General features: G+C 37.8%; 2 protein-coding genes across 5 annotated transcripts in view; one reads left to right on the forward strand and one right to left on the reverse strand.

The window, feature by feature from the left end:
• arhgap36 (Rho GTPase activating protein 36) overlaps positions 1–8,324 on the forward strand; it is a 70,212-nt gene extending 61,888 nt beyond the window's left edge. For all 4 annotated transcript variants that reach the window (XM_007242022.4, XM_049482901.1, XM_007242024.4 and 1 more), the window contains 8 exons: positions 184–239; positions 529–679; positions 1,673–1,821; positions 2,119–2,295; positions 3,343–3,431; positions 3,553–3,749; positions 4,960–5,276; positions 7,829–8,324. In XM_007242022.4, coding sequence (XP_007242084.2) covers positions 184–239; positions 529–679; positions 1,673–1,821; positions 2,119–2,295; positions 3,343–3,431; positions 3,553–3,749; positions 4,960–5,276; positions 7,829–7,900 — 1,208 coding nt within the window. In that variant the 3' untranslated portion in view covers positions 7,901–8,324. The remainder of the gene's footprint in view (positions 1–183; positions 240–528; positions 680–1,672; positions 1,822–2,118; positions 2,296–3,342; positions 3,432–3,552; positions 3,750–4,959; positions 5,277–7,828) is intronic.
• Positions 8,325–9,820: 1,496 nt separating this feature from the next.
• Positions 9,821–23,570, reverse strand: usp12b (ubiquitin specific peptidase 12b). Its single transcript, XM_007242025.4, has 9 exons — positions 23,409–23,570; positions 20,475–20,555; positions 19,881–20,094; positions 19,204–19,481; positions 17,778–17,854; positions 16,805–16,888; positions 16,400–16,597; positions 16,074–16,152; positions 9,821–14,166 (listed from the first exon to the last, which is right to left on the reverse strand). Exons 1-9 carry the CDS (start codon positions 23,454–23,456, stop codon positions 14,065–14,067), a joined length of 1,161 nt encoding a protein of 386 aa, XP_007242087.3. The 5' UTR covers positions 23,457–23,570; the 3' UTR covers positions 9,821–14,064.
• Positions 23,571–24,602: the final 1,032 nt, after the last annotated feature.

The raw sequence follows: 24,602 nt of genomic DNA on the forward strand, positions 1-24,602 counted from the left end.
CCACATTAATGCCTATGGATTTAGAACGGGATGTCATAAAAGCTCCTGTGTTCCAGTACACTTGTCCATATACTGTATCATACTGACTAATGCGTAAACAGCTCTGAATTTGGAAGCGAAACCTGAGCCAAGCATCAGCAAATTCCGAAACCCTGTTTCTTCCTCTTTCCCTTTATTCTGCAGGACTGCAGACGGTGGGGATTTTCCGAGTGGGCAGCTCCAAAAAGAGAGTGCGCCAAGTGAGTGTGATCTCACACTGCTCTCTAGTGTCAGCTCAGGCTAAAGCTTACTACAAATCACTCTTCGGTGTCTCACGTCTGCAGAACTCTGCAAAACATCTGCCTTTAATAAAGATCACGTGGATTGTGTTCATGCTGCTTATATTTAGATACAGTTTTTAATTTTCTCAATCTAATTAAGAAAAATATGTGATTATAACTGTGTATCAAAGTGTTGTTGATATATTGATGTGAGCTTTTATTTTTTTGTTGTATAAATATATATTTGTTTTGCATCTGTGCCTGTCAGTTGCGTGAGGACTTTGACAGCGGGACAGATGTTCTTCTGGACGAGGAACACAGTGTTCATGACGTGGCCGCACTGTTGAAGGAGTTCCTGAGGGACATGCCTGACCCTCTGCTACCCAGAGAACTCTACTCTGCCTTTCTGCACGCGAACAGTATGAACACATGTGCAATGATAAATGTTATATATTTTTGTGTATATTAAAATTAAATTGTGTTTTTTAATATAACAGTTTTTCTGATTTTGCTATTTATAGGTATATGTTTAAGAAAAATTAAGATTGTTGTTTTATTCCATAAAATATGGACAACATTTCTCCCAAATTCCAAATAAAATATTGTCAATTAGAGCATTTATTTGCAGAAAATGGTAAATGGCTGAAATACCAAAAAGATGCAGAGCTCAAATCAGACCTCAAATAATGCAAAGAAAACAAGTTTGTGTTCATAAAGTTTTAAGAGTTCAGAAATTAATATTTGGTGGATTTAACCCTGGTTTTTAATCACAGTTTTCATGCATCTTGGCATGTTCTCCTCCACCAATCTTACACACTGCTCTTGGATAACTTTATGCCACTCCTGGTGCAAAAATTCAAGCAGTTTAGTTTGGTTTGATGGCTTGTGATCATCCATCTTCCTCTTGCTTTATATTCTAGAGGTTTTCAATTTGATAAAATCAAAGAAACTCATCATTTTAAGTGGTCTATTTTTTCCAGAGCTGTATTTCAGGTATTTGAGAGTCATTAATTTGATAATAGATTTTCATTAACACCAAATGTCAATTATTTTATTACATTATAAGTTATTTACATTTATTATGTATTTGCAATCTTTGTCAAGTTTAATGCCTTATCTTGTTTCAGATATGAGGAATTTAGAGGATCCTACCAAATTGGATTTTAATGACAATGGTGTAAATTGGTGCTGCCAAAATAAAACTTAAGTGAAAGTCTATTTAAAAAGACTGTAATTAATATAACTTATTTTGGAGCATTTCTATTGGTCCATTCATCATAAAATGACGAAACAATATGAAAGACAGCTGCAGTGTTCATATGGTGTAGTAAACTAAAAATCCACAAAACTGCAGATTTTTTTTTTTTTTTGGATAGCAAGGTTATTGTTTAGTATAAATTTGTGTGTTACAGATTTGCGGGGAAGTGATCAGTTGACGTATCTGCAGCAGCTGCTGTATCTGCTGCCTCCGTGTAACTGTGACTCTCTGTTGAGGCTGTTGAGTTTACTGCACACAGTCCAGGAGCATGCTCAAGACTCCACAGGCCCTGACCAACAGGAGGTAAAACATGCTGACCTGCAGAGCTCAAACTGACACTACCTGCATTTAACCAACCCTTTTAAACTATCAAAACACTTCTCTGGCCAGGTTTGAGGTATATTTTTGTATTAAACGCACACAACTTTGATACATCTGTCCACATGTGATGACCTAAATGCTCAACTATTCCAGGATCTAGCAAAATGTTCCAAAAAAAGGAAACTAAGTTTTCCAGGTTGTCTGATTTTCCAGAAATCTTGTGAATCTTGTTCATGTCTAATTCTCTCTCTACTCCCTTTGGCTATCTCTTTTTTTCAGATACCAGGTAACAAGATGACTGCAGCAAACCTGGCTGTGATCTTTGGGCCGAACCTCCTGCAGAAGGAAAGAGGGACAGAAAAGGACCTGAGCCCACTGGCTATGGGTATAGAGGACAGCGCCGCCATCATCTCTGTCACACTGCTGCTCATCCAGTACTACAAGCGGCTCTTCACGGTGAGAAAGAGTGAGAGAAAGAGGGAGATGTCATACTGTATTATACTGTAGATATGCTACAGTATAATAGTAGGAAGTAGGAACTACAGTGAGTTGTTGTCTGGTGTGTTTGATATTTCAGCAAGCTCAGGTACACACAACATTTTTTTAAATGAGTTTTTTTATTAGTTTATCTTTTTTTTTTCAATTTGATTTATATTTATTTATTTATTATTACTTTTTATTTTTATTCTGTTTTATATTTTGTTTCTAATGTTCTTTCTATTCATTTTATTATTTCTTATCATTCTTATCATTTAACTTTACTTTTACTATTATCTTTTTATTTATTTTATATTTGATAAATTCTTTACTTTTTATGTGTCAGTTTGTATTTTATTGTATTTTAGAATTTCCTATTTTACATATATATTTTATTCATATATATTAAATGTTGATTTTAAATTAGTATTTATTTTTTTATTATTTTTACTATTTTATTCCTTATTATTTTTAATTTCTTATTAAATGCTTTCAATCCCTTTGATGTTGTAAATGCTCTGCAACATTGTAAATGAGGGTGAACCTGTGTGTTCAGAAGAATAGGTTTATGGGAAACCCGAACAGAAAACCTTATTAAAATGTTTTTCAATGTTTTGTGAAGGTTTCAGGAAGGTTGGCCTGAAATATTGAAGAGATAATGTTCCAGAAACTTTTTTAAAACTATAAAATAATAGTGGTTTGAATCACAATGTTATTACAGTGTTTATTATGTAACATTCCCAGCTAGACAAATAATAACATTAATAAACGTTACAATCTATAAATAAAAAATGACACATTGACAATTTAGTGACATTACTCGAAGGTTTAAAAATGTTCTAAGATCTAGACAACTTGACAGATTGTTCTAAGAATGTTAACTGTAACATTCAGAAAACCTTCTACTGATCAAAAGAATTGTTGGGAAGTTGTCCCAATACTTTTGTCCATGTTTTTTATCTAATCCTGGACCAGACTGATCTCTCATTCTCATATGATTCAGTATTATGTGTCTGCTGACTACAGGTATCTGCAGAACTTCAGCAAGAGGTGCTCATGAGTCTAATTCAGACTGATCCAGATGTCATCGACTACCTACTGCGCAGGAAACTCAGGTCAGTTACAGGAGCATTTTTTTTGTCAAAAGGATTTAATTATTATTTTTTTTGTGAGCAGTGGTCCAGATTTATCGTTTTATTCTAAACACGCCCCTCCCCCTTCTCTGGTCTTGGCCAGTGGCAGCAGTGTGACAGTGGAGCCGGACACAGTGGCCCGCAGGGACACTCAAACGTCTCTGGACTCAGTGGGTCAGTCCAGTGATGACCTTTCCCCAGTAGAGCCCATCTCCCCTCTGTTTGGGGACTCTGCCAGCAGAGGCAGTCTGACAAGTGAGGTCTTCATTAATGTGCTTCGACTCAACACCAGCAGAAAGCGTGAGTCTTATTCTTATATCTGGGCTATATGAATGACCGTGTGTATGCATTCACACTTTTGTGAAGATCACTTTCTCTTACTGTGTCTTGGGATGGGTTCCTCCTACTCAGTCTTGTTTTTTTTCCCAAGAGTTTTTCCTTGCTTCTGTTGAGTTTTAAGAGGCTTGGACCCGTATCTCTATAAAGCTGCTTTGTGACAACATTTGTTGTAAAAAAGTACTGTATAAATAAATTTTGAATTGAATTGAATAGTGTTACATTAACAGAAGTATTAAAAGATCTTGTGGCACTTCATGTAACTTGTAGGAACTTGTGTTACTCTTTCTCTCTCCAGTGCATAAACAAGAGTGTAATATCTACTGTCCGGGAAAAGGAAATTACTAAAAATTGGAGTAAAAATTAGATTATAAAATCAATTCTATTTAATTCCATTTTATATAACTTTTTACAACATACATTGTCGCAAAAAAGATGAAACTTATGAGAAGGTGTAAACTTCCCTGCATACATTTGAGAGTGCATGTGTTTGCATGGAGAATGAAAAACACTAAGTGTAATAGAAAGAAACTCCAGAATAAATGAGAGTATGACTTCTAATCATCTGTTTATGAATAAAACCAATAAAAGTACAGTGTTTTTATCTACTTAAGAATTTCGCTGTAAATATTGTATGAACATTGGTATCAGTACATCATATTTCTTATTTTATTCTATTTTATATTTTATTTGATCTTATTCTATTTTAGTCTATTTTTTCTGCTTTGTGTAATTGTGTGTATACAAGGACTTATCTTATCTTAGCTAATTACAGTTGCTTATGCTTTTTAAAAAGAACATTATCTCTAAATCACAGTGTTTTGAGATAATGTGTGAGATCCTCTAGCTGATTTTGCAAGCATTCTATGTTATTTGTCTCAAAAAGTAAAAAAAAAAATGTCTAGGCCTAAATGTTTGGAATAAGCACGTGGGGTTTGTTCACTGTAAAATTGCACTGAATTGCATGGTAGGTTTTTTTTTTATATCTGGCATGTTTGTACTGTAGTACATTCTTAACATTTAACACAGTACATCTACTCATTTATTTAATAAAAAAAGAGAACAAAGAAATATGACTCAAAAATGAATTTGTTAGATTACACTGACACTGTCTTTGTAGTTATTGCAGTAATTGATTTGTGCACTTGTGTGTGTGTGATTTGTGTGTGTTTAGGCTGTTCAGAACCTCCTCCCAAGTCCATAGCCCAGATGCGGCAATTCCACTCCCATCACAACTTGTTGAGTCTAACTCAGCCGTCCAGCCACATTATTGAAGATGAGCGAGAGCTGCCGGAGCGGAGAGGCGGCGGCATGAGGCCGGGGTGCCCGGGAGAGGGTCCCCTGTACGGCCAGGGGCAGCAGGACGGCGGTTCTCAGCCCCAGAGCCCTAAAGAGCGGAGTGTGTGGGTGCGGCAGGGCTCCAACGCCTCCTCCACCACCTCAGAGGACAGCAGGCCGCCGAGCAACTTCTGGGACTTTTTCACTGGCAAGGTGTCGGGCTCTGAGACCATAGTATGACCTCTAGATGCTCGCTGTAGTGTAGAGTGCGTAGCAAGCGTGGACTGTGGACTGTAGAATTATTCACCTGCTTCATAGAGACTGAAGCACCACAGCATATTACAAACTGTGTTGTGGATGTCATGTACATGTAATTTTAGTAAGCCTCCTGCTTCCTTGTGTTGTGTTTGGAAGTAGTGCCGTGCAGTGCATGCTCATAAGTCGCTACCCCAGCAGAAAAGTTACTGTGTCGTCCACTGGACATGTGTTGAATGTGGAAAAATGAACTGTGTTGAAGAAACACATCCATCATAATCAGTGTTAAAATGTATTTATATCATTTATACCAGACCTTTTGCTTTCAGCCAGAATAATTATGTCTATTCTAGTTAAAAAGCTTGGTCTAAATCAAGAATTTCTCTCTCTGAAATGTTTAATACAAACATATGGGTCATTAACCTTTTCTGTATACTATAAAGATATGAAGACTAAGAGTGTAAATATGTCATAACCATTACCTTTACTCCCTACTACAGAGAGCAGCTTTTATCTATGTTTTCATGGCTTCTTAATGCCTTTTGTGGGATTTGTTTCACAAAACTAAAGAAATAAAACAGATTTGTACTGAAATAACTGAAATCAATGAAAAGACATTTTAATTATTTCTGAGCTATGCAATACAATAGTGCAGGGTAATATGACCTCAAACCAATATTTCAATTAGTACAGCGTTATAAAGGAGTTTCAGTAAAGTTTCTCCAGTACAGAGGCTGGAGCAGTATTACCATTAGCGGCTAACCACAGCCCTAGCTCCTTTGCTGTTCAGAAGTGGACTGTAGTCTGCATGTTTACTGTGTTAAAACAAGCAACGTGGGACAAACCGCTAGCAGATATCACCCTGGGTTACCAGAACACTCAGGTTTCCTCAGTTTAGCTCTGTCAGACAGCATTTATTAGCACTAAGCGCTGCTGCTAACCGTGCTAAAATACTGAAAATCTAAGCTTACAGTAAGTAAACAGAAGCTCTTTACTCTTTACTCACCTAAATAAACAATTTGTTAAGATAGAAATCTGTGTAGATTAACATCCAGTGCTCATTTAACTTTGAAAGAAACTGTTTTTTTTTTTTTTTTAGGAATTACAGTTTTGTTTACTTAGGCGCCGCCCGCAGCAGCAAGACCTGTTGAATTAAAAGTAAAACATGTCGACCCTCTATTTCTTACTAGTGTCGCTTTAAATGCGCCTTATAATCAGGTGCACCTCATGTATAAAAATAAACCCGAAAATAGACGTTCATTGGCAGTGTGCCTTATAATTCGATGGGCCTTATAGTCTGTAAAATACTGTAATTAAACATTTTACCTCAATGATAATTATTAGATCATTGTTTTAGGGAACAGCAGATATGCCACTTATTTTCTTTGGTAATAACTGCTCAGCTGAGTTGGCTCAGTGTTGCTTCAATGTCACAGAGATGCTGAGGTGGAGCTACGTTACTAAGTTGAAAAGGATAAGATATCTAACAATCTAAAACCTGCAATAAACAAAACATGAACAAAGGTATCATCTAAAACAAAGTTTTTTTACTTCTTAAATTACTTTTACTTTTATACATTAAGCAGTTTTGAAACCAGTACTTTTACACTTTTACTTGAGGAAAAAGCTTCTAGATTTAAAAAAAAGCTTATAAAGTTTATACTTCAACTTCCACAGAAGTATTTTTGAACCCTAGTATCTTTATGTCTACCTGAGTAATGAATGTATATACTTTCTACACCAGGCTCAGTGAAAACTTTTTCCGGATCAGTTTGTTTTTTTACTGATTTGAGAAATATAAAAGAAATAATAAAATTAACCATGTTAAACAAATTGTATCACTTCAATTAACAACAAAAAAATACAAATAATATACAGCTCTGGAAAACAATAAGAGACCATTTAAAAATGATTTTCTTAGATTTTACCAAATTAAAAACCTCTGGAATATAATCAAGAGGAAGATGGATGATCACAAGCCATCAAACCAAACTGAACTGCTTCACTTTTTGCACATGGAGTGGCATTAAGTTATTCAAAAGCAGTGTGCAAGACTGGTGGAGGAGAACATGCCAAGATGCATAAAAACTGTTATTGGAAAACAGGGTTATTTCATATTACTGTCTGAACTCTTAAAACTTTTTAAATATGAACTTTTTTTTTTTGCATTATTTGAGGTCTGAAAGCTCTGCTTTTTTTATTTCATCCATTTCTAATTTTCTGCAAATGCATGCTCTAAATTACAATATTTTTATTTGGAATTTGGAAAATGTTGTTCATAGTTCATAGAACAAAACAACAATGTTTACTGAAGTGGTCTCTTATTTTTTTCCAGTGCTGTATTTTGTTTTATTTCTTATTTTATTTATTTACTGAATCTTGTTTTTAAGTGCCTTACAGACAAAAAACACGTATTTGTTATCTAAAAGGGATAATCTTTTGTTCAATAGAACCAGATCACAGACAGGAGGCTCTTTTACCTAAACTCTGCTCTGACCATTTTCTTACAGATGACCATGATCAGAAGAAGTCCATCTCTCCAGAACTTCTTCATCGACCCCTCTCAGTATGAGAAAAGTTGAGTGGAATAAAAAAAAAGCACAGGGACACTTTTTTTCTACGGACTACATTTTTTTAGCCTGTGAGGCAGCTCTTGTATGAAGGAGTGGAACAGCACTGTCTGAAAGCTGAAGATGCTGTGATACCACAATGAACCACAAGGGAGCAACAGTCATCTTCACTGCACCATCTGACCACTTATCTTCAGAAAAATAAGGGTTCCAAGCTAGCCTAGCATTCTTTTAATGAACTCATACTACAGCATCTATCAACATTTCAGAGGTTTAGGCCCAGAAGATTAAGGAATTCTCCTGAATTTGAGGATGAACTGTGGAAGGACTGCTGAAACTGTACAAAATAATTGCACATAATCAAAACTACAAGACTGACTTTGTCCATATGTACACAATACCACTATCTTTAAATAAAAAAATACATTGTTACAAATCTGCTGGACTGCATTTTTTTGAAGACCCAACACATTTTTTTTCTGTTTCAAAAACAGCCATTTTTTTGCACTATAAGGTGCACTTAAAACCCTTTCATTTCCCCAGAAATCATAGGTGTGCCTTATAATCCTGTGTGTCTTATGTTTGAATTCTACCAGGTTATAAGGAGCAGTAAAGGTACTCCACTGAAGTGCAGCGATATACAGGAGTTTCAGCAAAGTAGTATTAGCATTAGCTGCTAGCTCTTTAGCCATTCAGAGGTGAGTATTATCGGTCTGTAGTCAGTGTGTTTAAACAAGCTAATGGAATGAACCGCTAGCTGATATCACCCTGGCTCACTGGAATACTCAGGGTTCCTCAGTGTAGTGCTGTCAGGCGGCATTTACATGCTAATGCTAATACTGCTACAACCAGGAAATCTGGAAATCTAAGCTTACTGTAAAAAACAGGAAGCGCTTTACCCACCCAAATAAACAGTTTTTAGAAGAGAAATCTGTGTAGAATAACATCCAGTGCTTGTCTGACTTTAAAAGATTTTATTTTAAAAGGTTTTGTTTACGTTTAGCTTAGCCCCCCATCACCACCCAGGGGCGAGACCTGCTAAATTAGAAGGAAAACATGGCGACACCCCTGTTCCTCACTAGTGTTACATAATGCACCTTATAATAAGGTGCGCCTTATAGTGCAAAAAAATATGGTTTCAGTTATATAACGTTCCAAAAGTTCCCCATAAACACACTATCCAGAAAGACTTAAATAAACATGACTGTCTAATGCTAAGGTAATACGGTATACCAAGTTCATAAAAGCAGTTTTCTCCCCACAAGCCTTTTTGTAAAAGGAGCCTCAGCATTTCATTCTGTCGTAAACAGGCGTGCAAAACTGCATCTGCGCATTTTTTACCTCACCCAAAGACTCAATATTATACATTCAGCTTAAAATACTCCTACTCATACTATACATTCTATGGCAATTTTAATATGTCTCATTCTTTAATTTTTGGATACAGATCAGATGCTGAAATACTTTTCCACATTCACACACATTGGTTTGAAGTGAAAGACACGGTTAAATACAAACCACAGCTGTTTGACTTTTCACTGTAAAACATTAGAAGGGTTTTGGGTACACCCTGTGACACACAAAAATACAAAACCAGTCTGCGTAGGCCACAACATAAAATGAAACTGGTTTAAACATTAAGGTTATTAGATACTGTCGGGAGGTTGAGTGTCAATGTATTTAAAAAAAAAAAACCTCCTCAAAAGAATAACTAACTTACCACAGTTGGCACTAACAGCAGACACTAAGTGACCACCTCACTAAAGCACTCTTCAGGAAATTACATTGGAAATCTCACCACAGACTATACGATAAACTCATTTTGTAAAAGTTTGTGTACAGTGATAATTGCAGAAAATATAATAAATGTTTTTTCCCTGAATTATCTTCAGCACAATCCCTGTGAAAAGAAGAAAGCACACCTCAACAAACTTGATGTCTTATTTGTTTTTATTTATTGTTTTTCTTTTATTATTTGCAGACAGGTTGGACCAGTCTTAACTTTCATTCATTCCATACACTTCATCCCAAACCCTTTATTTTACAATCTGTACATTGTTTGTCAAAAGTGCACTTTTATTTAAACCCACATTGAATCAAATGATGCCACTGTATGAAAGAGACAGTGGTTGGGGCAGGGTGGGTAATCACTCAACTTCCATAACTTTACACACTATGGTATAATGAATGTAAGCATGAATCTTAGCAATAGGCAGCACTGCACTTAACACTTGCAGAAGCTAGAATCTAGCTTGCTAATGCCAAATCTAGTTAAAAGTATTACGATCAGTGCATAAATGGTTGTCAGTGAATACAAATGACCCTTGCCATGTAGCCTACTGCATATCTGAAGATGCTAACTGCTACTGCTTTCTCATAGCCTACCTGACTCAAAGTGTGCCCACCTTCATATTATGCCCACCAAAAAACAAACCCCAACTATATCCCATTATCATTCACACATTCCTCCAGCCACTATTAATCCCACAATACCAGTGGCATGCCCAAATAAATGGCTAATTAGCAAAATATATAAAACTGTGAACATCTAAGAAAAAATAAGTTATTTTACATAAATTATGAAGTACAACAAAATAATCGCATATATCAATTCGAACAAATCAAATCAAAGATATAAAATATCCAGTTAATGCACACTAGCAGATTAAACGCATGTTAAATCTATCAGTTTCGTTCAAACTGTTAGAAAAGAAGTATAATTGTTATAAACATCTTATCAAGAAAACAGCTTGTAAAGGCACAACCCTTTACATTCGAAACTTCAGAACTAGTTTGTCTTAACAGAGTTATTATGCTTGCTGCTGCTGCCCATTGTTTATAACCTTTATACAAGCTTTAAACAGCTGTAACCCCATGCATAAGCTGTTATCATACATGTTTTGCAGATGATGTGGAATTAAATGCAGCTCTGTTAGCTTTAGATGCCTCGTGTGAATGATGTGAATTGCAAAATAAGAGGCAAAATAAACAAACATGCCATTTACACGAGGCCATTTAAGTGGCTTCAAGAAACATTATTTGCAAGCATTAATACCATCTTCTTGGTGGTCAGATTGAGTTGGAAACACAGGATGAGCTCATTTTAATGCAGGGACAAAAGAAATTTGTGTGCAGTTAGTTGGTAAGGATTAACTGGTAAGTTACAAACAAAACATTACACACAACTGTGCCATGATAATAGTTGTCGAGACTTTGTTTTGATGCGTTTGTTAATTTGAGAGATTAATGTTTAGAGAGGCAAAATCTAAATGATGCTTTTCCACCACATGGTACCTACACTGCCTGACTCTACTCCCTCCCTTATCTGCTACCTGGTTGGCTTTCCATGGCCACTGCTCTTCGCACTCAAAATGTAGCTGGTCACATCACAGCCGTCGCTGGATTCTTTCATCAGCCATCAATAAAAGGAACATTTGAACCATTTTCTGATTGGTTCTGATACAATTGTCTGAGGATTGCTGGTTCGAACATCAAGTTGTGCTGATTGGCATCAGCAGTCGGAGTCCAAAACAGCACAACTGGACTTGCTCTCACAGGAGTGGGTTAATAGTAGCGCTGCAACTAATGATTATTTTGGTAGCCGACTAATCTGAGAATTATTCAATTTTTCGATTAGTGAATTATTCAACAATGATTTCTGCCATGTCCTACATCTCCAAAAACAATAGAAACAGCTTAACATGAGATTTAAATGTCTAGATAATGTTAGAACATGGAAATTACTGATCTATAGTGATTAAATATGTATGTAGTCTGTGGAGTTTGGGCACTTTTGGAGAAACAGACTAAGTTGAGTGTAATCTGTGTGAGTGTGCCTTTTACCCATCTCCCATTGCGCTTCATCACTTTAAGTAATGCAGTACTGTTACAAATTAACGATTAGTTACCAATAAAATTTGTAGTCAACAATTTAAATAATCAACATTGTCGATTGTATCAACTAATCTTTGCAGCCCTAGTTTAAAGCATGAAAGCCGAGCACACAGGCTGCCCAGTGATGCTGAATCAGCGGCAGTTGAAAAAGAGGCAGTGCATAACCTCAGGAGGTGTGTGATTTACACTCCTAGTATAAAAATAAATAAATTAAAAAGGTAATTGGTATTGTAGCTTGGAGTTCGTACACATGGCTAGTTTGTGCTGGATATATATGCATTGTGTTATACAGAGTGATGATGCCAGCTGCCAATTTTTTCCTAGTTTTCTTAATTAAAAAAAAAAAAAAAGGCAAGGAGAGTCAAGTCAAGTAGTGTAGGTACATATATGCAGTGGAAAAGCAGAATATCCGGCTATTTAGCTTCCTGTGGAGTTTTATTAGCTCCAGTAAGAGACTGTACTCACCTCACATGCCCTCACACTAACAGAGACTGAGCATGTTCATCCCAGCAATACTGCAGTCAATGGATCACTGACTGCAGACACACTCCAAAAAAACGAGAGGGGAGGAGGGGGTGACGACACGGGTCACATTTTCCCAAAGAATCTGCTATGCTACAATGAACACAGCTTATAATAACGGAAATTTAAGCCGAGCACGAGTGGCTGTGATAATTTGATATATATATGTATATATATATAAATAAATATATAAATTATAGCTCACATCCTAACATGATTATGCTGTTCTTTGTGCTATGATGATTTTGTGAAATTCACACGCGACCAGTTACAGGGCAACGTTGAGCTGTTCCAGTGACCCATTAAGTAAGCCCATCCACTGTTGTGCAACTGAGCTGAACGAGTGAGATTTGATACTTGTGGACAGGTTCTCCTGGTCACATGAAAACAAACGGTCTGCAATGCTGTGCTTCACTTCACAACAGATACAGAACATAAAGACAAGGAGAGAACTTGGAGAACAATAAGGAGTTTTCAGAGGACAGTAGCTACTCAATTGGAAGTGATAAAAAACAAAGGATCCCTGGACCCCTTGCTGTAAAACAAACCTTCACTGAACCAAAATCAGCCAAAAACAGGGCTAGCAATGCCTCTGTATCCAGCAATTATGTGCTTTAAGTTGCAAAACTGCAATCTATGAATATGAGCAAACGCAGCTAAATCTATTTATTTTTATAACCATCTACAGAGGATAGTGTGCACTCTGAAGCGTAAACTTCATGACACAATCGAAGCATTGCACTTGCACAATGCGCCATTCAAAACATCTGAACATTTTACATTCGTTTTATATTCATCCGCCAGCCCTAAAGCCAAACCAACCTCATTTGCAACTAAAATTGCTATACAGGCACTGCACCAGTACCCAAAATCCTCTCTGCTTCACCACGCAGATGTCACTTCATTCACTGCCAGCCTGCTGCAGGCTTTCTTCCAAAACAACATTTCTGTGAATGATCACTTAATACCTCCCTAAATAAAAAAGGGAAAAAAATAGAAACTCATCCACATCACTGTAATTAACACCAGCCAAACCCATTTGCTGAGATGGAGCAGAAATGTGCTGTATTATTGCCACATTTAATATGACAACTAAAGAACCTAACTCTAAAATTGAGAGACAATCATAAATAGCTGGCTGTTAAGCAAGTAGTGCCAGTTGTTTCACACTGCAGATCATCAGATGTACCACAATGTACAGGAGTGGAAATCTCTTCATCAAATATGATGCTGTGCCAAGAACATTACCTCTCTTCTACAGTGGATCACTCCGCCATACCGAGACTTAATTCGAAGGGTCATGCAGCGAAATGAATTCCTAAACATCAGACCTCCCTACATCACCTTTCTCAAGCAGGTAGGTCAACCTGTTACAAAGTGATTGTGTTGCAAATGTGTCCATTGTTATGCCGTCCGAGGTTTGTTGTGGCTCCTCAGCGGTGACTGATGGAGAATGTGTGCATGGAACTCAGCAACACAAAAGCAGGGAAGCGTGGGGATGGAAAAGCCTCCAGACTGCCATTGCTTCTGGTTGGAAACGGTTGTGCCGTGGTCAGGCCGCTCTGGCGTCAACTGCTCCTGTCTGCTGTCTGATGCTCCGGTGCAAAGCCTCGCTGACAGACCTGGATGACTCGGGGGGGGGCTCCACTTGAGAGGGTCTGAAGTGGAGGGGGGGGCGGAGCATGCCTACCTAGCCCAAGCTCCGCCTTCTCCCTAAGCCTGACTTTCACGAAAAGCCACATTCTCACACTCCCGTTGGCTCAGTCTCTGGACTGGTAAAAGAGGATGTACCCTGACTCTGAGTTTTTGGAAATGTCAGACGTCAGCCCGTAGAACTCCTCTATTGCCTGGGCATCTATTTTCTGCAGAGGAAGCGAGATAATTGATTTTAATAATCTTAGAGTTATAACAGGTATAAGACAACTTTTATTCAATTATTTAGTCAAAAAAAAAACGCTGTTAAGAAGAAGTCATGTATATTCTCTTGAAGCTTACACACACGGGAATAGAGCAATACCACTTTAAATAATAGGGCAGCGTAGTCAAGTGAACATGACGATGAAGAAGACAGTAAAGAAACCTATGACAGAAATCTTAATACATGTTTTTTTCCCCAACTATTTCTTCATCAAATAGTAAAACTTTTTCACACCATTGCTATGTTTATTTTTGGCTGTTGACTCTAAACTGCCCCTAGTGGATGTACTGCTTAACATCCATGCCAGTGTAAAGGATGCATATGAGTATGTGTCTACAGTTATGACGTTTAAAACTGACATTAATTGTTGAACATTAAGAGACTTTAAGTGAGCCTGAACTTTTATTTCATGAAGGAAACTAAAGTAAAAGGCACTTTATTCTAAACTTGTTCACTGTAATCATTTGAAACTAAAATTGATCACTACTGACATCAACAAAAACATTGATTCATAGTACGTCATGCTAATTCTCTGAAAATGTACTTAAATATTACAGATTCATTCACATAAAAATGCAAATATTGAAATAAGGAAGTAATAAGGAACAATACAGCGTACATATGTTTACTGCAGATTAAATGTGTAATCTGTTTGATGGACATCTTGGAGCTCTGATGCCTGGCACGACAAAGTCAGACCCAGGGAATAAAAAACTGCAGGAATCCCCACAGACTAGTGAGATAAACACTTACACTGTGGAAAATTAATTGCCAGCCAGCTCGCCCTCTCTTTTCCTGACGAGATGTACTGCTGGGAAGATGCTCCGTAGTGGAAAAATCTAATCTGTGCTATTCCCTAATGCACATTCTGGCCATGGAGAAACTAGCACTAAAGGAAACTGGCTATTCCATTAAGCTTGACTTAATTTAACAGAATTCTTTAAAAACATTCATCAGCCTGCTTCAGGTTCTTCTTAGACTTCCAGAATGAAAAAAATGTCCCTCAGAAACACAGTAATGCTTTATTTTCCAAAATTGTCAACAGCTTTTGTTTGGGCTTGTGCTACACCATCTGGCTGTGTATCAGTCTTAACATGCGGACTACTCATCACATTCTTTGGAAGACAAAACAGCCTGATTTATCGAGCATTGTTTGCTGAAGGAAATCCTGACTCAATCTGTTGTTTGTTCTGCCTTGCTGTTTGGCCAGTGGGTTTGCAAAAATGTGAGACTAAGTAATTAACATGCAGCATCACCACAAGAACCAACTGAACACGTGCTGCTTTCACAATATGATTATGAAACTGTCATTGGCCAAAAAACATTAGGGACTTAAGCAAAATTTGGGACGTAAAGGTGCTGTAAGGGTAGAAATGAAAAAAGAACAATATTTTAATCATTCTGGACACAGGCAAATGTACGTGAAGCAGCACTTAATTCTTGAAATCTACAATTATTCAGAAAACATATTTAAATAAATAAGATAGAAGCCTAGAAAAATGCAAGGCAGACATCCATTGCTCTTTACCACAATATTATTATTATTATTACATTATAAACTAGGTATATTTGACTGCTTTATAGGACAAACTGCAGAAGCTTATTCGTGTATTACTTTTTCGGATCAGACAGAAGTCAAATAGAAACCAACAGTAGTAAAATTTTCACCACGGAATACCCTTTACCCTTTTCAGTTCACTGGTTTAATTTGCTGAGCAGGCACCATCCATTTCCATTTTATTCCAGATTAAGAAGCTACACTTCCCCTTCCACTTTCCGATTCTAACAAAGAGCATATTAGAGAATAGAGAAACAGAGTAAAACCAAACCAGTACAAGCATTGTGTCTTACCTCTACAATATCATCATCAAACAGTAGCCAGATGCCGTGACTCTTCACTATGGTGATGTAATGACCACGATTTGGACCACTGCAATGGAAAGAGGGCATAAACCGGTTTCAGTTATGTCTAATCAAATTTAATCAGCAACATATGTGCAAAACGTGTAGCACCTGGCAGAGCTTACACTTCTCAATATGTCTCAGCAAATAACCACTATTTACACTGTCTGCAGACAATGAGGGAAGAGAGTCATTTATCTCAGAAAGGACATTTCTAAGCCTGAGTGACAGTGATGAATGTCTTGGTGGACAGAACACTTCGCCTGGATGCCTACCTCCCACAGTGCACCACCACAGCCACAAGATCATACATGCGGTCAGGGTTAGTGGCGTCTCCAGAGGTGTTGAAAAGCCTCAGTTCTAAAGGGAAGACCACACGGTAGGACAGCTTGGTATAGCGATGCAGCTGGTCCATGTACTTAAAGCGCTTGAGGTGCAGTGCGAGGATCATGGGTAGTTTCTTCACCCGCATCCTGAAAGAGAAAGATCAAAATCTAAATTGATCTGAAAGGAACGCATAGCTTATTTGATTACTGGTGAGGCATGGGATGCAACACCTGTAAACCAAATGAGATTTAAATGGTCGCGATAGAAACAGCTCTCAAGGTGCAGTCCAAGCTGGTGATAAATTTGATCTGTGTATGACTTTGCTTTCTATAGACAAAAAAGAAGAGGCTTACCTTTTCTGTGCCTCCTGCTTACTCCGACACTGCTCACAGTAGTACTTGTATTCACTACATAAGGTCTCTGTGTTACTGAATCCCCTGTAGGGAGAAAAAAAAAAAAACTTTTAATAATCATTGTAGAAGTAACATCAATGAAATTAGAACGAAACATTGAGCATGCACACTAATTAAGATTAAGAAAATGTATCCTCCACTGCTTTAAACACACTCAATAGTGGCTAGGGACAGAATGCGCATACACTGAAGTAAAGGGAGGCCACTTCACTACCATAGGAGCTATTGAAGGTTAGTTGCCTTACTCAAGGGCATCTCAGTTGTGAAATAGTGAAGGAGGAAAAAGTGCTGTTTCTTCTTTCTAGCTCAAAGGATTAAACCCACTTCTATAACCTTTAAGCCATGTGCGAGTTGTATCATACTTTTCCATACCATACCATATTTTTCGCACTATAAAGCGTCTTCTTGTCTATTTTCATGCATAAGGCACATCGTATTATAATGCAGATTTATGCAACACTAGTAACTAGTAGTAGAAACAGGGGTGTCACCTCTGAACAGCAAAAGAGCCAGCACTGTGGTTAGTGGCTAATGCTAATGCTGCTCCAGCAGTGCTATCCAGGGTTAGCAGCAGGGTACAGGCCGATAATACTCACCTCTGGACGGCCAAAGAGCTAGCGCTCAGTGCAGTTAGCAGTTAATCCTTACACTGCTGGAGAACTAAACTAAAACTCTTTATAATTCTGTACTTTAGCAGAGTGGTTTTACTGTTCCTTACAACCTGACTGATAAAATTCTTACATATGGCACACCAGATTAAAAGGAGCACTGACGATTTTTGTAAAAAATGAATTTTATAATTGGATTTATATAAGGATTTTATAATTGTGCCTTATATTGCTAAAAATAGAGTACATTCAAGAAGCAGTTTGTGACAGAGGTCTGTCTTTGTGTGCCTGAAGTATAAGATTACCTGAGACAGTGTGTGATAGAGGTGTTCTGCTCCACGTCTACAGAGAGGTCCAAGAAGTCCTCATCTTTACTACTTACCTGGTGGGTAAAAGAAAAAAAATCACAGAATTTCACAGTTTGAAGACAAAACTTTGTTTATATGTTCATATTACTATACTGTGTATATTTGTTAAGCCTAAAGTAGCAGACTCAAAAAAGCAGGCACGGACGCACGGCTGTGGAAATACTGGGCTGATGCCTTTACTCGATATTAAACATGTTTATATATGGCACTTGACACCACAGTTTAACTTAAAAGCTAATATTTTTATAATTATGCATCCCTAGATGTAAGACAATATTATACTGCCCTATGGAACACTACTGCTTGACTGCAGTAAAAAGCTAAGTAAACAGTTAAAGACTAATTTTGTTTGACAATTACTTTGCCCTGTATGTGTACAAATATACATCACTGCAGAAAACAACACTGAATAGATCGATAGATATCACCACCACTGTGAACAACTCCTGGTTTGGTTGGATTTTTTCTAATTGCATTTAAATCACTTTAAATATGTGAAACTAAATAGAATACGCATCCAATCTGTGGGCCAAAAAGTAAATGTGAACTGTCAGATCAGATTTCATGTGTACATGTATGCATGAGCTTTGTGCTATTGGTGACAGAGGCCAAAGACCTTATACAAAAGTAATGCCACCAGGCTCCCGTGTCCATGAATGGGGAGAGACCAAAATCCCAGTGGCCAGCCTGCTAATTATTTACATCTCTGCTAAGGCATCATGTATAAGCGCAAGTACATGCCTTTTCAGGGATCAAATACTTCACATTACAGACAGATCAAATACAGGACAATTACATTTATCAATGTGAACCCTCAAAAGTCAAATCCAATCCAAGCAAAACATTGAATTGTTTAAAGAAGCTTGTGTTGTGGAAAAAAAAAATAAGAAAAAAAATATATATATACAATTCCTCTTTAATATCTCATCACAGCTACACATGAACTGAAATAGTGTGAAGCTGTTATTGAAAGTTTAGGAGGAACAAGCCAAGCTTTGTGAAACTTTCTCGGGTTACCAAAAATATAATTTTGTTTTCACATACTTGTTGGTGAGAACTGACTACAATTAGAAAGCCTGCACATGTCGATGAATAACAATAATAAAAAAAGGGAAGTAAACGTTGTTGCCCTAAAAATATTTAAAGGGGGGGAAAGAGAAACCGAGTTACACTGTAAGATATGTATCTGCTGATGAGACAGCATATGACGTTTTTCATTTCTGTATCTTAATGAGCTAAAGCGGAAACTTGCTCAGCAATCAGAAAAGCGTCTTGCTGATTTCTTCCACACTGATTTTCCACTTGTCTCGTCAGAAACACGATTCCCTTCCCTTCTCCAGCTTGTTCCACCTCTTTAGCTCACCGCTTCACAGTTGAGGCAGCGCGTCTCATTGGTCAGCGTGCCCTGGAAAATCTCGTGCACCCAGGTCTCCTGAGTCTTTTCGTCTGATTCAGCCTCTCCTGTACTGCTCCCACTGCCACCTCCTCCTCCTCCTCCTCCCCCTCCACCTCCGTTCTGCACCAGCTTGCCGTTCTGCTGCCGCTCCTGGCTCTTCTCCTCCTGTAGCAGGTCTGCAATCGTGTTGAGCAGGTAGTTGAGAAACTCATGAGCATCTTGCTGCATGTAGTTGTCGAACAGCTCTAACAGTAGAGAGAGGAAATACAGGAGATGTAGACTAATGGAGCAGATCAACTTTAAGCCCATTAACAGCATTAAATGTACTTTGCTCTGCCAAACCACTATTACAAATTTAAGTATACTGAGGCTGAACAGATGGTGTAGGTACTTATTTTACTTTTAAGAAGCACTTAACAGGCTCAGGGGTTGTACCTGGGATAACATTTTAAGTGGTCACTTGAATAAATACAGCATATACACATTAGTTTTACAGAAATTACAATGTAAATTATAGTAGTTACTAAATTACAAATATTAAGACTAATAAAACTGAGCAATAGGTTGGTGTATGCTGGCTGTATGGTAACAATGTTAATTTTTCTGTATGTCTGCATTATGCATCCACATGCAGCCTTACTTACCATTTTCTTTCCTCAGCCGTGAAACGAACTTCTTAGGAGGGATAACTCCTACTTTCTTCTTTTGCGTGGCAATGCTGTTGAAGAGGTCTGCCAGACAGGTGAGCAGGCTCTCTTTGCGCCTCGGCTGGACCTTGTAGGCCAATACTTTTTCCCGGAAGGGCCGGCAGAAGTACAGAGCCTGCAGCACCGAGTTACAATAGCAGGTGTTGCCAAACTGAAAAGGCAGAAGATTCAGGAGAAAGATCAAACAGTGATATACACTACAGTTGCAGATAAAGACGTGAAGACCTGTAACCTACAGGTCAGGGCATGGCATCTCATATGATTATGGAGTGGTATTTCCTTTCAGGAAGCAAAGAATGATTCTAACCTGTCATCATTTTGAACAGGTGGCTGTAACATGCTTATCTGAGATTAGATAAGCTGCTATGTGTATAATAAAACATGTTAAAGGTCAGGTTTTATTTTTTAATATGGAAGTAACTAGAATCTAGTGTGTAGAGTAAAGTAGAACCTCCCCTGACCATGATTTGCATGCCTCAGTAGATAATACAAAATGTATCTAGTTAATAAGGCAGAAAATATTTAACTTACATTAACCAACCCAAAGTAGTGTTCATTTACGGGGAACTGTTCCGGTCCAATCTCCTTCTCCAAAGCAGAGGCATTGGCGCCCTGTACAGAGAGAAAAACAAACGACAGCCATGAAGGTTACACTAGGCTTTCATGTACTTGTGAAGGCACCAAGTGTATAAGAACATACAGAGCCCTGTAAAAAACTAACAGGAACTATCCTTTATGTACAGTGAGTACAATTTCAAATCTGCTAATCTTGATCCAGTTAAATAGGATTAATTACACTGTAATGTAATGTAATGAGACAAGCAGTTGGTCAGTGTTCTTTTTTTTAAGCAGTGACAATATTCACAAAATCATATTGTGGATTACAGTAACAACATTACTGATAATTACATTACTGTTAAATCCTGTCAAATTGACCTGCCTCACTTAGGAATGGGATAAAAGAAGGGGTGTGTCATAACGCATGTTACACAATAATATCAGCAACATGTTTGAATATCCTAAACTATATTATACCATGAAATATCGTGCCATATCACCCACTCCTAATTATCACATCAGAGTACTTTCTTTTTTGCCGTTTTTAAAAACGAAAAATGCACACCATTCTTATTTCCCATTATATATCTACTATAGACTAGAGATTATATCTGCTCAGTATCATTCAATTTACTTTAATTCTAGATATATGGAGATATTTGCGTTGCAATTATTAGTATGATGACATTTTGAATCATTGACTTCTGTTACAAATTTGATAAAATTCTTGTATTTTTTAATATCTCAGTTAGGGATGAACCACATTATATTGTATGCAATAATAAACATATTTTTTAATTCAGTGTTTTGTCCTATTGCCAGGAGTATCATAATTGTGAAAATACCATAAAATATTGTGATATAATTTTGGGGCCATATCGCCCACCCCTATATAAAGGGGATGAATTGGTTCATTTAAAGTTAATCTGCTGTATCAAACTCTTTGCTTAAGGAACCGCAGATGTCAGAATGACCTTACACGTTTTCTTACATGTAGCAATCTAACTAGACTCTCTTGGCACACGTCTCTATTGCTTTCTCTTTTGAAAGTCCTTAACCTCTTTCCTAAATCACTGTAGGCAGCTCTCTGACTGTATTAGTAACAACATTACAAACATGCATCTATTTGTGGGATTACAGGAATGCAGCAAACCATAGTTCTCCAAGGTGTCAAGCAGGAACGCAACCGACGAGATAGCTAACTAGCGTTTAGGAATTGTTTACTTACTATTAAGCTTCCTTATCCAGCACATAGATACACACCAGTGACCGGACTTTGTCTCTTTTTTAGCTGTGTCTGAAACGTCTTCTCAGGAAGGAAGGCACCCAGTGCCGTCTGATTCTTAACCTAGCTAAGCTAACTGTTAATTATCTAGCCTTTACTGGGTTGTAATGGGTGAAATATTCTAGCTAAAAAGCTAACGACAACACAGCTAGATAAATCCTTGTTTCAAATCCAATATAGCAGTCCCATGCTTTGGCAATGTTAGGACGTATTAACCTAGCTAACTAACTAACTACTTTCCTTTTAATTTTGGATACAGAGACCTTTGGCTAGCTAAACTATAACTACCCTGCCTTTTAAGCGACACAGCGAGCTAGTTAGCTAGTGTAGGAATTAAGTCAGCATTTCTTGCGTTTCAGACACTTTCAGACACAGACACGTTCAGTTAGATGTTCCTGCCTTCCCGTAATATCACAAATAGCTGCTTGTTTCAAAGCAAGAAAGTCAAGGTAACGTTAGCTAAAAGCTAACTAGCTAGCTAACATAGCTACTCAGAAACTCCACTGCCATGGAGACGCCCCGGTGTTCGGTCGATTTGTGCTACCCATCAATAGTTGCTACTTAGCGGATCTGCGCATGCATTACATCAACAGTTTTCCTGATAATTTTAATAATAATATTTTTTTATCCTTTGGATTATATAATCCGAGCTCACTGTCATTTTTACTTGAGTGTTCCAGCCATGAAACATTGATTTTACGGAATTGAAAACCTCTGGAATATAATCAAGACGAATATGGTTCCCACAAGCAATCAAACCAAGCTGAACTGCTTGAATTTTTGCACCAGGAGTGGCATAAAGTTATCCAAAAGCAATGTGTAAGACTGGTGGAGGAAAACATGCCAAGATGCATGAAAACTGTCATTAAAAACCACTGTTAATTCACCAAATATTGATTTCTGAAATACTAAAACTTTATGAATATGAACTTGTTTTCTTTGCATTATTTGAAGTCAGAAAGCTCTGCATCTTTTTTTTTATTTCAGCCATTTCTCATTTTCGGCAAACAAATGCTCTTAATGGCAATATTTTTATTGGGAATTTGGGAGAAATTTTGTCCGTAGTTTATAGAATAAAACAACATTCATTTAACTCAAACATAAACATATAAATAGCAAAGTCAGAGAAACTGATTCAGAAACTAAAGTAGTCTCTTAATTTTACAGCGATTTAGTTTTATTTTCACCTTTAAATACACACGAGTAGCACGGTTTGACAAGGTAGCACAACTCGACAGGACACCGGCTAGCCTAGCTTAGCTTATCCTAGCTTTCGTGTTAGCTAGCTACCTAACTAGCCTGCTAAGCAATCTGTATCTGTAGCCATTTAACCTTCAAAAAGACTAATAAAACACAATAAAGACGCTGAACTGGGTGTAAATTGTAGGCTTCTCCCGTTGTGACACTAATAACTTGCAGACTCGCCGGTTTTCAAACTTTCTGCTGCCCTTAGCTGTTAGATAAGCTATCGTTAACATAACCCGGTCCTCTGCGGGTTTGCTAGCCTAGCTTAGCTTAGCTGTTCGCCCGCTAGCCCAGCGCAGTGGACAGGACAGCGCGCCTCACTTCAGCAACACACCGCGGGCAAAGAGGAGCAGAGGGCAAGCGCCCAACAAACCCACCATCGTACAAATCGAGGCGATCTTTCGGACTGTCATCAGTATTTCCATCCGTCTGCCGCCATATTGGACCGAACCCCAATTTAAAAACGACGACAGCCGTGAAATCGGCTGAAGTTCCGGGGAAACCTTTCGCCCGTCCAGCAGCTGGAAACTGAATGAGGGAGTGTCACTGCGTTATTTTTAATCACACCCGCATTCAGGCAAGTACCGCCTCCTCCCGCCTGGACCCTTGATGAACCGTGCTCTTTGATTGGTTGAGTGCATGTTGAGTGCAAGCTACTGCCCAATGGCAGCGCGGCTAGGGCTACATTACCAGCCAATCAGTCAGTGCACAGGGAGGCGGGTCGGCTTAAATACGGGTGGGTTATAAAGCCGAAGCAGTGTCATTCGCTGTGTCCGACAGCGACGCACGCAATGCACTTTCTCAGACTCGGCTTTTTTCGTACAAACTCGGAGAAACGCTCCTCTCGTCTTTTTCAAAAATACCACAAATAAATTAAAACTGAAAATGATCAGCAAATATGAACAGATAACACGAACTAATTAATATAACGTGTAAATAATGTGTCTTGGGTACAATCATATTACTTCAAATCTCCTGCTGTCCGTCATCTTAACTAGGGCTGGGCGATACTGGAACAAATAATAATCTTGATTTTATTCTTTAAATATATGAGAGATTTTCGATTCCGATTATGATTTTTAGGTCTTTCATAACAATAGTTTTTTTTTATTTGTAAACACACAGCCCAGTGATGTGCAAGCTACTTTTTTCTTTACATTTCATTAGATTTTTAGAATAGTAAGCAGCCCCTTTAAACCTTACATACAGCTTTTAAAGAAATCATAATAAAAGCACACCTTTCTTCTCATTGTTTGAAAATCTGTGGTGTGACTTAGGTCCACTTTTTATTGTTATTTTTAAAATACTATATGTCTCTCTGAGTATCTCTGAACTGTTTTTTCAACCCCCATTGTCTCCAGTAAAAAAATGCTCAGAAAACGAGTTGATCAGGAAAAGCACCCATGTCATCTCGTGTGTCCACGGCCTTGCCCACCTTAGCTCTGAACTGGCTACAGGTAGTGCTGAAGCCGGGCTGCAGCAGAGCCGACACTGTTAGCTAAAGAGCTTCCATCACTGTTTACACCAGCTAGTTAGCATAAGTGATCTTGTGTAGGTAACTATAGATTTAA

Source organism: Astyanax mexicanus, chromosome 8 (assembly GCF_023375975.1).
Source record: "Astyanax mexicanus isolate ESR-SI-001 chromosome 8, AstMex3_surface, whole genome shotgun sequence".
NCBI classification, from domain to species: domain Eukaryota; kingdom Metazoa; phylum Chordata; class Actinopteri; order Characiformes; family Acestrorhamphidae; genus Astyanax; species Astyanax mexicanus.